General features: G+C 36.2%; 1 protein-coding gene across 4 annotated transcripts; it reads left to right on the top strand.

Moving 5' to 3' along the window:
- The first annotated feature begins 225 nt into the window (after nt 1–225).
- Nucleotides 226–11307, top strand: elavl1b (ELAV like RNA binding protein 1b). 4 transcript variants are annotated; one of them, XM_055184769.2, is made up of 8 exons: nt 226–383; nt 854–918; nt 1569–1625; nt 3110–3290; nt 4384–4487; nt 5193–5346; nt 5438–5663; nt 9799–11307. In XM_055184769.2, the coding sequence occupies exons 2-8, from the start codon at nt 883–885 to the stop codon at nt 10121–10123; spliced, it is 1083 nt and encodes a 360-aa protein (XP_055040744.1). In that variant the 5' UTR covers nt 226–383; nt 854–882; the 3' UTR covers nt 10124–11307. The 4 variants fall into 4 exon arrangements, with proteins under 4 accessions (XP_055040744.1, XP_055040743.1, XP_055040747.1 ...); XM_055184768.2 differs by having other exon boundaries at nt 3110–3317; XM_055184772.2 differs by lacking the exons at nt 226–383; nt 854–918; nt 1569–1625; nt 4384–4487 and having other exon boundaries at nt 3151–3290.
- The last annotated feature ends 1756 nt before the right edge of the window (nt 11308–13063 follow it).

Raw genomic sequence — 13063 nt, 5'->3', positions numbered from 1 at the left:
TATGTAAATTCAATAAGAAAATCTAAAAATTTAGTTGCATGTATGGTGTAGTACATATACGATTCTATAATAGGCTTCATAACTATACTATGTAACCTTTGGTTCGTGTATTTGTAAATGTTTTATTTATTTATTTATTTTGTAAATGTTTTATTTATTTATTTATTTTGTAAATGTTTTATTTGCATTGCATGTGCACCATTTCGGAAATGACACAGGAGGAGGCGGGGTTAACTTCCGCTCCTGCGCGTTACGTTCTGCGCAGCGCAGTCTCGTTGTTGTGCATGAGGGCGTGAGACAGGTAGACTTGACCATCGCTTTGAGAACCTAACGACTGCTGACTTGCTTAACTCGAACGCAGCTCGGGAATTAAGGAAACTAAGGTAAGTCGTTCATCGATATGAAAACTACACTCGTGTTGTACGTGCATTTTAAAGTAAATACGCTCTTGCAGGAGTGTGCGGGCTTCACGCGCCCATAAGGCCCAACCGTTAGCTCGGACGCTAACGTTAGTAGGCCTCAAAAAGCGAGCTAAACTCACATTTAAACCACTCGAATAAACATTTAAATCACGTACTCTATCACAACAGTCATGCTTTTGCATATTAAAGATTGCGGCTCACAAGTGATTTAATATTAGGCCGGCCACATTGTGCAGTTTAACAATGCCAGGTTCTGTAGGCGAATTGTATTGAATGAATGTTTGTGGCGGTGAGTACTTTGTGAATGGGTTTTCATTTCACCATAATGTTTAAATGTGGTAACTTCTAGGATATACGTGTGATTGTAAAATACTGATAAGTGCCACGTTTGGAAGCTGCGTCTTTTATAATGTTTTTAATGTATCTTTCAGTTTGCATTTTGGACCTTTAAATTGTCTACATGGCCGTCAGAAGAGGACACATAAGATATTTGAAAGTGAGTACTACTTTACTTCTCGTAACTTAACGTTGTAGACTATGCTTATTGTTGACTGTTTGGACAAAATATGTCAAAAAATGTTAAATGGTTTTTTTGTAAGTCACTATGGATAATACATGTAAATGTATTATTTTTTTAGAGATGCACCGATATGACATTTTTCCACAAATTACAGTTACAGATTATTCATACTCATATATAACGATACCTCTAGCTTTGTGGATATTTAACTTGCATGAATTTTTTTTAGAGATAACATTTTCTGATGTTATTCATATAATGATGACCATTAATATTTAAACATTAAGTTAGTAATGTTTCTTTACAGTTTTTTTCTACACAGAGCTCAAATTCATTGCATTTTCCTGTTCTCTTTTGAATGACAGGATATATCGGCCATGACTTTTGGCTGTTCTTAACACTAAAAACAACACCATAGTGTGAAAAAATTGCTTTTATTGGCCGATATGTCGGTGCATCTTTAATTATTTTGTGTAATTAACTTTTCACACGATTAGTAGACGTAGCAAAATGATTTTAACAACTTTTTACATTATCCTTAAAACCGCAAGATGCTTTTGTTTAGTGAACCTGAAGTTATTAGGACTATATTTCAATGATGTTGTAACACTGTTTTTTTGCCGCAGGTTTGTGAGGTTCAAAGCCAGGGAAATGAAAGAGAAAAGAATGCACCTGTCGTAAAGGTAAGATCATCCCAGCGTCCGAAATCACCTACTTCTATACTAACCTAATTCTGTAATACAAAATTTGGTGAGAAATACCTGAATGGTCTAGTTTTACCATTGAGAGTCTCCAGCAGCAGGTTTGCATACCAACTATTTTGAGGTTTGAATCATTAAGCTCACACTTAAAGGAGACATATCCTGAAAATGACTTTTTCATGTTTAAGTGCTATAATTGGGTCTCCAGTGCTTCTATCAACCTAGAAAATGTAAAAAAGATAAACCCAGTAACTTACTCTGCAAGCTAGTGCTGTGTTCAAAATAGCGATACAACGATACATTGTCATACAGCACTTTCCGTATCGATTTGGATGCACTTTTGAAAGTAACGTGACGAATCGCTGTTGATCCGTGATCCATATGGAAAGGACGCTTGTGTCCCGTGGAGTACGTAGAGTTAAAGGTAGCGGAGTATACTTTCACTTTGCATGTCTGTCTCGCTGGCGCATGTGTCTGCATAGCGCGCGGGTATTTAAAATCAATGAGTTCAGTATGAAAACGCTGATGTCTTAGCCTATACTACTGCAAAGGGCTTTATTAGACACTCTCTTATAAAACAGTACTAATGCATTAGAGAAGAAATACGACACAGATTTGCATGTGAAAACTGTACGTCTAGAGAAGAGATACAGAACTACTTCAAACTATAGCTGTCACATTAATAATCTGATTTCTACTAAATAGTATTAACTCTGACTGCATGTTTATAGATATATTCATAGATATAGAATAATGAGAGACACATATAATGCCTAGAGTAAGGCACTATCTTTGTAAAACTGCTTAAAAAAAAACATAAGTACTAACTCTTGGATTTTAAGCATTTCTATGTTACCCCAAAACCTAATAAATGAAAGCCAAAAACACAACTGTTACAACACTGCTTATTCAATGTACAATAAACAGATAATAATAATAATAATAATGTTACTTAATTCTGAACAAAAAATGTAATTCAAAATAGTCTTGTATCGTGATGCGCATCGTATCGGGACCATTGTATCGGGATACATATCGTATCGTGAAATTGTTGGCGATACACAGCCCTACTGCAAGCATGTAAAAAATAGGTCATGAAATTTGGCTCCCTTTGTGATGCCAGAAGGGGATAATACCGCACCTTAATCTGCACTATCCAAACACAGCACTGCCATTTAGTGCAGAGATTGGCTCATTTGCATTTTAAAGGACACACCCAAAAACGGCACATTTTTGCTCACATCTACAAAGTGGCAATTTTAACACGCTATAATAAATTATCTATATGGTATTTTTTTTAGCTAGAACTTCACATACTCACTCTAATGACACAAAAGATTTATTTGACATCTTAAAAAAGTCTTGTGAAATGTCCCATTTAATAGCAGTTAGATTATATTTGTTTTTGTCTATATAACGGTTTTCAAAATCTGATGGCTTGCTTCTGCATGTTCATATTTATACAGCAAGACATTTACGACATGCCAAACGGGTATGAGGACCACATGGGTGATAAGGCAAGTGATGCCAAAACCAACCTGATCGTGAACTACCTGCCCCAGAACATGAGTCAGGAGGAGCTTCGCAGTCTGTTTAGCAGCATTGGCGAGGTTGAGTCCGCCAAACTCATAAGGGACAAGATGGCGGGTAGGTCTCCCCAAGCTCAACAGAATGGTGAATAGCCTTTTTTTATTCTTTTTACTTTCTTACACTCACAAACACACCTTCTTTTGTTGAGGTCTCATTTCAGCACTTTAAAGCAACAGTACAAGTGATTTTTTTGTTGTTGTTGATTTGGTTTTTTATTTTCAGGGTTAAAAATACGCATTTTCCAGTACTTTTTCTTTTTTAAATGTCTTTATTTGATATTAAGGTGAGCTTTAGTTTTCTTTTCAATAGTTTATTGAAGCATGGGTCAGTGTTGTATTTCACGCTGTCCACTGTTGTCTTGTAAATGTGGCAATAAATGCTTTGCTCACTTTATTTATTTTCCTATTACAGAAGGTGTAAAGATGGTTTTGTCCGATTTTTATTTTTGTCGTCCTACAATAGTTTAGTTTTGGTTAGTCTTAAGCTAAAGACTGGGAATGTTTTTTTTTTCTGTAAAGTATTACAAAACTAAACACTGTTGAAAAAACTGGATACTATTTATTTTCGGTACAATTCGTTTATATATTTTTTTGGACAATGCCAACTTGAGTGCTTCCACTAACAATCAGTGTGCCAGATACAGAAGCAAGTGCTCTTGTGTTACTTTTTTTGAGGATTTGAGGACTATTGACAAATTTCAAATGTGTAGTACCTGGAGTGACCAAATGATGTCACTGTTGTGTCGTCTTCATGCATCTATGCCATAAATGGGTTCATTTCTCTTTACGTAGAATTGTCATGTATAGTGGATTTGAAAATTTCACTCTGTATTTTATTTACTGAAAATGTTTATAAATGCCTACTAATGTTTTTGTTTTATTTTAAGGAGGTGATGAAAGGTGTTTGTTTTCCTTAAAACTACTATTTGTTGTTATTTGTGTTTTTTCTGTATTACAACCATTTCTTTCCGAATGTCAAATTCGTTTAGTTGTTTTGGACACGGACTGTTTTTCCTTTAAGAATGTAATTATTTTTTTTTTAAGATAAGCTTGTACGGTTGTTTTCTTTTGTGCGGAGAGACTAGACTGCAGGATGTGGACAAACGTTTGTTATTTTTATTTTGTTTTGTTTTTCCTTTTGTTTTCTCTAGGCCACAGTTTAGGGTACGGATTTGTTAACTATGTTAACCCTAGTGATGCAGAAAGGGCAATCAATACACTCAATGGCCTGAGACTACAGTCTAAAACTATCAAGGTAACGTGCAAAAGAGGTGTTTCTGTATCCATGTGTTAAATTATAGATGTGCCATGTTGTTCAACTAGACATCAAGCAGTAAAGGGCAGTGTTTCCAGTCCTGCCTGCTCTCTGTAAGCAATGAACTTCATCTTTATGAGTAATTTTTTTTTAAGTTCTTTTCCAGTCTTTTTTTATTTGCTTTATTTATTTTTATGATGTTTGACGTATTTAGATTACAATATGTATGATTGGCTGCACTTGATGACTTGGCATGGTTTTATTTCGGTACAGGATTATACTGAAGTTAGTGACCAAAGACAAAGTCTTGCAATTAGGAAGTTTTAGTATAACATCAAGGGGGTGAACGTTAGCAGTCATTTGCTTGAGTATGAAATTGTGCCGAACACAAGCCCTGCACCTAAGTCCCACATTTTTTTTTATTTACTTATTTTTGATCTTTTTAAAGTTTTAATTCAAACTGAAAGTTGTCCCTTTTCTTTTTGTAGGCATATAATATATAACTGTGTTATACCATGACATGTAGAATATCATTGTGATTTTATTTAATTTACTTTTTGTTTAAGAGGTAAGATTACTTTTTGGTTACACAATGGAACCACACTGTTTTACCAGTAATGGGATCAAAAGTGAGACATTTTATAGCTGTTTTTTTATATAATGAATCGAACGGTCTTTCATGAGATTTTATCTCCGTTAAATTAGGTCTCTTACGCCCGGCCGAGTTCTGACAGCATCAAAGATGCCAATCTGTACATCAGTGGTTTACCCAAGACGATGACACAGAAGGATGTCGAGGACATGTTTACCCGTTATGGACGCATCATAAACTCTCGTGTGCTGGTCGATCAGGCTTCAGGTAATGATGATTTTTAATGCATGGCACACATTTCTTTAACCTTCATATAGGTAAGAACAAAAGGTTATAAGATGTTTCTCATCTTTGTTAGGCCTGTCACGTGGAGTAGCTTTCATTCGGTTTGATAAGAGGTCTGAAGCAGATGAAGCTATCAAAAATCTGAACGGCTCCAAACCACCCGGTGCCTCTGAACCAATCACAGTGAAGTTTGCTGCTAATCCTAACCAGACCAAGAATACCCAGATGCTCTCTCAGCTGTATCATACTCAGTCCCGTCGCTTCGGAGGACCCGTTCACCATCAGGCACAACGCTTTAGGTGAGAACTGTATATTGCATTTGTGTCATTTGGTGAAAATCTAGATTTTAGTTTAAATTATGTATACATGTTATGTATAATAATAGGCTCATTTTCCAGCTCCCCTAGAGTTTAACATTACCGTTTTGGAATCCATTCAGCTTATCCCCGAGTCTGGCGCAACCACTTTTAGCATACCTTAGCACAATCCATTGAATCTGATTAGATCATTAGCGTTAGCATTGCTTTTTGGTTAAAAAATAACCAAAGAGTTTTGATATTTTTCCTATTTAAAACTTGACTCTTATCGTGTACTAAGACCGACTGAAAATTAAAAGTTGTGATTTTCTAGGCAGATATGGCTATGAATTATACTCTCATTCTGGCGTAATAATCAAGGACTTTGCTGATGTAACATAGCTATAGGAGGCGTAGTGATATTATGCACTTCCCGAAAATAGCCCCCTTGGTTACTTTCAATAGCAGGGGCATATTTTCGTGCAGTGCGTAATATCACTACGCCTTCTGCAGTCATGTTACATCAGCAAAGTCCTTGATTATTACGCTAGAATGAGAGTATAGTTCATAGCATATCGACCTAGAAAATTGCTAACTCTTAATTTTCTGTCAGTCTTAGTACACGATAAACCTACAGAAGAGTCCAGTTTTAAAATAGGAAAAATATTGAAACTCTTTGGTTATTTTTAAGCGCAATGCTAATGGTCTAATCCGATTCAATGGATTATGCTAAGCTATGCTAAAAGTGCTAGGGCCAGACCCGGAGATTAGCTGAATGGATTCCAAAACTATAAAAATCAACACATGGTTTATGTAACTTGTACGTGTACACAGACGTTTGACGGAAATGTGCTGCGAAAAAAATGCATCATCATCTCCTGTAGAGCCCGACCAATATGCATTTTTTGGGGGGGCGATACCGATATTAGGGAGTAAAAAAGACTGATAACGATATATCGGCCGATATTCTTTGTGTTTATTATAGTACAGTACACATATACTACAGTATATTATACTACAGTAGGCTACTGTACATATAATACACTATATACTATATATAAATACGTTTTTGCAATGATCACTCACAAATGTGGTGATCAGACACTTAAAATAACGTGACAAAGATATGTATATAGGCAGGTGTGTTAACAATAAGTTAACAAACTTTATTATTCAAAATGATTCTGATATAAAACTGTAAACTTGACTTATTATAAATAACTAAAAAACACAAACAGAAAAAAATATAACTTAAATCATTGTCAGTTTTGTTGAGAATAATGTTATATTGAGCTTATTTTGAAAACGGAAACTTAAGTCCTATTCGGACGGGATTAGTTTTACAGGGGGATCCTCTGTGTTTTTAATCCCGTCCGGATGCAAATGTCTGTGTTTGCCCACAATATCTTTTGAAAACGCTGGTTCATTTCGTGTTTTGGCCAATGTGATCTGCCATAAGGTCTTACTAATGTGCGTTTATTGTATTTCCTGAGTCCCATTCATTCAGATATGAATATTTTGCTGAATGCAAAAAAACTAAGTAATTAAATCAAGACGAGCTGAATATCATGCACTGTTAAGAATAAACACTGTAATATCATTAACATTATAAGAAACTCAGTTTAAAGTTGTTCAATTCCGGAATGTTAATGTTAATTAATAAAGATAATACATTTTTAGTAATCATTATTTCTTCATTTCTTTGTGTTTGTTATAAGCAGACAATTATATAAAACACGTAGGCTAACGTTACTTTAGTAGGATTTGTATATTTTATTTTGATTTGTTAAAATTAAATTAATAAATTACATGTTCTGTCATAATTTTACATTTAAAGCAAGATATTAAACATTACAAACACGCGTATCCAGAGCACGTTCTACTGCAACGCCCAAATGCATGAAACAGACACTCCCATCTCTGGAATAGCCCGCATCATTTTAATCCCGTCCGAATCGGTACATAAAATCACAGACGTCCTGGGGGGACACGCTGAAACTCAAACGTTGTTTGGAAAACTAATCCTGTCCGAATAGTGCTTTATAGTCATTTGTTTATTTGCTTTACAGTAAGTTATGTACTTCACAAATTAAAAACTTACTGTTAAGACGACAATGCTTGACTGACAACATACTGATGTAGGCTTATTTTTAATGTACTGCACAACGTTTTTATGAAGCGAGCTCACAGTGTTCTGCCGGGACTTTAAAGCAACATTATGTAGTTTTTTATCTTTAAATCATGTCTCTAAAATTATTTCAGTGATAGAACAACTTTTAACTGGACAAATTGTACTGTTGCTGCACCCTGAGCAACCTCCTAGCTGCTGCAAGCACACTCTGAAAGTGGCAGTGGAGGGTAGAGCACACAGCCCCGCCCCTCCCCCTGCCTGCAGAAGAGGGTCTGATACCAGGCACTGTTGCGCTTTTCAACCACATGGGGGAGCTGTAAGTCATTTTTACATGGAAACTACATAGTGTTGCTTTAAACTTTTATAAAACTAAAGCGTCTTCTCTCCGCCTCTTTTATTTAGCGAGTATGTAAAGTTGTGTGAGCTTATTTAATCAATTGCTTTTAAATGAGCATGTTCAGTAAAAACACAAGCAGCTGAACTCCCACAGACTGCGCGCTAGGGCTGGGTAAAAATATCGATTCATCAATGCATTGCAATTATTTGTTTCTCAATTCAATATATTCAAGTAGCGCCGCTGTGGGCAACACTCTAGTGAGAGCGTTCAGCACTGTACAAGACGTGCTTTATCAAAACAGAAAGATCAAAGATGGCAAACAGCAGCACTTCTTTCAAGCCTTCACCATCAACGTGATCAAACATTAGTAATACTACACACATTATTAAAAAATATACTCAGGTTAGGGATGGGCAATATAAACAATATGCAATATAAACGATACAAAATTGGCATACGATAGAGATTTTTATTCTATTGCACTATCGCGATAATGCATGTTGATGACGCTATCAACCCGTGAAATTTAGAGCCACGAGCTGCTGCCGGCTGCAACGCATAATCATATTCGTCATTTTGAATAAACATGGCTGAAAGCGTCAGCGACCAGTCAATTGCAAAGGCAATGCCGGTAGATCACACATAAGTTAACTGCTGTTTCACGCGCAATTGGCATTATGGACTTAAACACTTTTTCTAAGGGTCTTTATAACGTGTTCTGAAACGAGTCTATTAAAAGCATCATTCCGCAATACATATCGCTATCGCAAGAGGCTGCAATGTATATCGCAAAATGGATTTTAGGGCATATCGCCCATCCCTAACTCGGGTACTTAATTGCTTGTGTATTTACTTATTATTGAATCGATACCGAAGTATGTAAATCAATTTAGAATTGAATCGAACCGAATTGAATCGAAGCCTCAAGAATCGAAATCGAATTGAATTGTGAAATTCCTAACAATACCCAGCCCTACTGCACGCCAGTTTAAACGTGTCTTTTCTCTGCCTCGCGTCATTTCTTCCGCTTGCGTTAACAACTCACAAGTGGGCAAAAGAGACTGATTAAAAACAACAACTGTAAACAGGAATGTGTGTCTCTCTCGTCCTCTTATAATTCAATCGACCAAGCGCATCTTAACACCAGGTGTTAAAATGTTGTGAAGAAATCGCGTGACTGCCGCCACCTGAACTGAGAGACTGACTGAAGTGAAGGGGGTGGGAGGTTGGCTGCTGTCACTACAGTGAATGACCTGGGTCGACATTAGCAACCAGTAGGGCGCGCTCTGCTGGACAAACAAGTACTTACATCTTTCAAAAGCATTTAATGTGTTCTGTGAAAAACATTCATATCGGCTGCATATCTGCGGCTTATACACCGATACAGATATATCTGCGACATGCTCATATCGGCCGATAAAATCGTCAAAAGAATAAATCGGTCGGGCTCTAATCTCCTGTGCTACATACTACATTCTTCTGTAGGGCCATTGTGCGACTTATGCGTACAATGTACAAAAATCTGTCCGTGCCCATACAGTATGCCCGCACTCTTCTGATGACGAAATTGCGTACGTGTAAAAAATGGACCATACTTCAGCCTTAAGTGCTTAGTTTTCCTACATATCCTGTAGTTGCTCTTCTAATGAATTGTTCTCGTGCTCTTACAGGTTTTCACCCATGAGTGTTGACCACATGGGTGGCGTCTCTGGCATGAACGTGGCAAGTGGCTCTACCTCTGGCTGGTGTATCTTCATCTATAATTTGGGTCAGGATGCAGATGAAGGCATCCTGTGGCAGATGTTTGGTCCTTTCGGTGCCGTCACAAACGTCAAGGTCATTCGTGACTTTAATACCAACAAATGCAAAGGGTTTGGGTTCGTTACGATGACAAATTACGAGGAAGCAGCAATGGCTATCGCTAGCCTGAACGGATACCGCCTGGGGGACAAAGTCCTGCAAGTGTCATTTAAAACCAGCAAGTCTCACAAGTAAAGGCACTTTTTTTGTGTTATAAGAAAATCTGGAAGTTTAGTAAGGTTTGTTCTCAAGATTTCAGTTGTTGTTGACCGTCTACATAAACGTATTCATGCAACTTTGTTGGGGTGAATAGTTGTGCTAGTGTTTTACTCTAAGGTTGAGCATAATATGTAAAGATTTATCCCCCGATGACTGTTTGATCGTCATTTCTTCAGCCCTGGATGATGTAAGTCACAAATATATATCCAGGAGTTCAAAGGTTTTTTTGTGTGCACTGTTGGGATGCCTTAAAGATGTCATGGCGTTGTTGCTCTTACCTTGCAACCTTTCTTTTAATTACACAGGATTCAAATGTCCAGTTTTCTGTTTCATTAAGACATGAAGAGTTTAGAAATTGTCTGTCAGTTCAAACTACATATCCTCACCTCTTAAAGACGTTTGTAAATATAAAAACAATCTGTAAGGGGAAAGAAAAGTTTGAAGGACCAAAGATCTTGGAGTGTAACGCTTGAGCCCTTCGGGTGTTTAGTTTTGCAGATTTATAAGTTTGAGTCTGAAACGGCAAGTATTGTCACATCTAAGATGTTAAGAAATAAGCATGTTGTTTTTTTGCGTTTTATATTGTGTGGACATTAAAAGTTTGTTTTGCATTTAACAGTATGTTATTTTTATAATTTGTCTGATTTTATGTAAAAGGTTGTTTCAACTTTGTTTTAACAAGTATGGTTTTTTGTTTTAAACAACCAGCATTGAATGAAGTTTACGCCGCCTTAAAGGTTTAGTAAGTTTCTTTTTAAATGGGGTCAGTAATAGGGACAAGGTTGTAGGGCCATGGATACAACTTATAAATCCTAGTTTTATTTAGTTCAGTATTCAACATTTTCCATCATAATTACCAGTAGGAATCCAGTTTACTGTAGTGTTTTTACATGTTTGATGTATCACTCCCTAAAAGCAGCTTTGTACATTGTGTAATTTTAACCTTAAAGACATGTATAGGTGCAACGTTGTTTAATTGATTAAGGTATCACACAGAGCTAGCATATATCTGGTCAACACTATGCTAGTGTGCATGTTTATGTCGATAGATTTAACATCAGTGTAACTGTACGTCACTTGGGTCTTTATTGATAGTGTGACCTGTAGCGAAAATTTCCATGTATTTCCTTCAAATAAATGCCATTGTTTTGTCATAAAAATGTATACCTACATTTTGTTGTGTTTCAAAAGCACCAATGAGATTAGAAGTTATTGGCGAGTCACCATGTTTAAATTTCATGTTTGAGTGTCTCTTTTGGTGTTTAATAATCTTATTTTGTGTAAAATACAGTGTTTTTAAACTGTAAAAAAATATAAATCTGATGAACACGAAGGAACAGTGGCGGAGCCAGAGGGGTGTCCAGGGTGGCACTGGACACCCTTGGCATGTCACTGGCCACCCCGTGTGCCACCCCAAATTTAATGCGCTACTTTCACTTAATCGCTATGTTTATTTTCGACGTGCGGCAGCGCAGCACATTGTTAAAAACAAACATTATGAATATTAACCCTCCCTGCGGTCGCGGCGCAAACTCTTTATTTTTCAATCACTGCGCAAAGAGACTTGGATTACTCTTGGACATACAGATATGATTTATACATCATTTAAAACGTTCAAGTGTCATTTTTTGTGTGTCTATAAAACTGAATGTTGTGCTTTTCACAAAATTAAGAAAATATACATAATGCGCGTTCTGTTATCTCTCCATCAGTGACGTCTTTTCAAAAACGCGTCAGAAAATTACTGTAACGAATACTTTTCATATCATCAGAAGATAAATGTCATGCCTACATAATGCTTGGAATCTTCAAAATGATGTAAGTGAAGTCGTACATTTTGCAAATACTACATGATTTAGTTTCACCGTATATGCTGGAAGTGTGGTAATTGTCTTGTGGACTGAATAAAGTCTAAGATTGTCAGTTCTTTTTACAACAAAACCCAGCACCATGTTTTCATTCTTGACGTGATCTTTATAGGCTACTGTATGATTGTTAATTCGACTGGATTGCCACATTGAACTTGAAAGCGCGACGCGCATATCCGATAGTGCGCGTGCACAGCCAGAGCTTAAACGACTTCATATTCGCGTCTTTTTTGTTTAAACGGACAAATGCTCATATGTCAAAATAGCTGTCTTGGTGATTTTCATACTAAACATTTTGTTACTGTACGTCTTAAACGAATAAACATTTTATTGCATTCGGTCTTAGCCTTACCTGTTGAAGTCTCTCTGTCATTAAAGTTAATTAAATATCAAAAGAAAAAAGAAAACTTTTGCATCTTCTGTATCTTCGTAAATAAAGATTAATCGAAACATCCTTTGTGTTGAGCTCTGCTGTTTGAAGTAAGTTTAAGGTTTATCATGGAGTTTAGATTTCCTGATCTTTTGCTTCATTAAAGGGATAGTTCACAAAATGAAAATCCTGTCATCATTTTTACATCCTTATGTTTTTCTAAACCTGTACAATTTTTTTTTTCTTATGAACACAAAAGAAGATATTTTGATAAACGATGGTATGCACACAGCTGTTAACCATTGACTTCCATAGTAGGAATAAAAACAACATAATGGAATTCAATGGATATACCATTAATTGTGTGCTTACCATCATTTATCAAAATATCTTCTTTTGTTTTTATTAAAATAAAATACAGGTTTAGAACAACATAAGGGTGAGTAAATGATGACAGAATTTTCATTTTTGGGTGAATCCCTACAGACAGTAAATCAGATATAAGAAATACAGTAGAAAGATTTAAAATTCACCCTTATTATGTTTATCTAATGCGATAAAAAGATTCATTTATGCTTTCTTGATACATGGTTACATGCCATTTTCTTTTATGGACTATGGACCCCCTAAAGTAGTTTTGGCCACCCCCTGGCCACCCCATTAAAAAAATTCTAGTTC

This window comes from Misgurnus anguillicaudatus, chromosome 14 (assembly GCF_027580225.2).
Source record: "Misgurnus anguillicaudatus chromosome 14, ASM2758022v2, whole genome shotgun sequence".
In the NCBI taxonomy this organism is placed as follows: Eukaryota; Metazoa; Chordata; class Actinopteri; order Cypriniformes; family Cobitidae; genus Misgurnus; species Misgurnus anguillicaudatus.
This window is presented reverse-complemented; position numbering and strand designations above follow the sequence as displayed.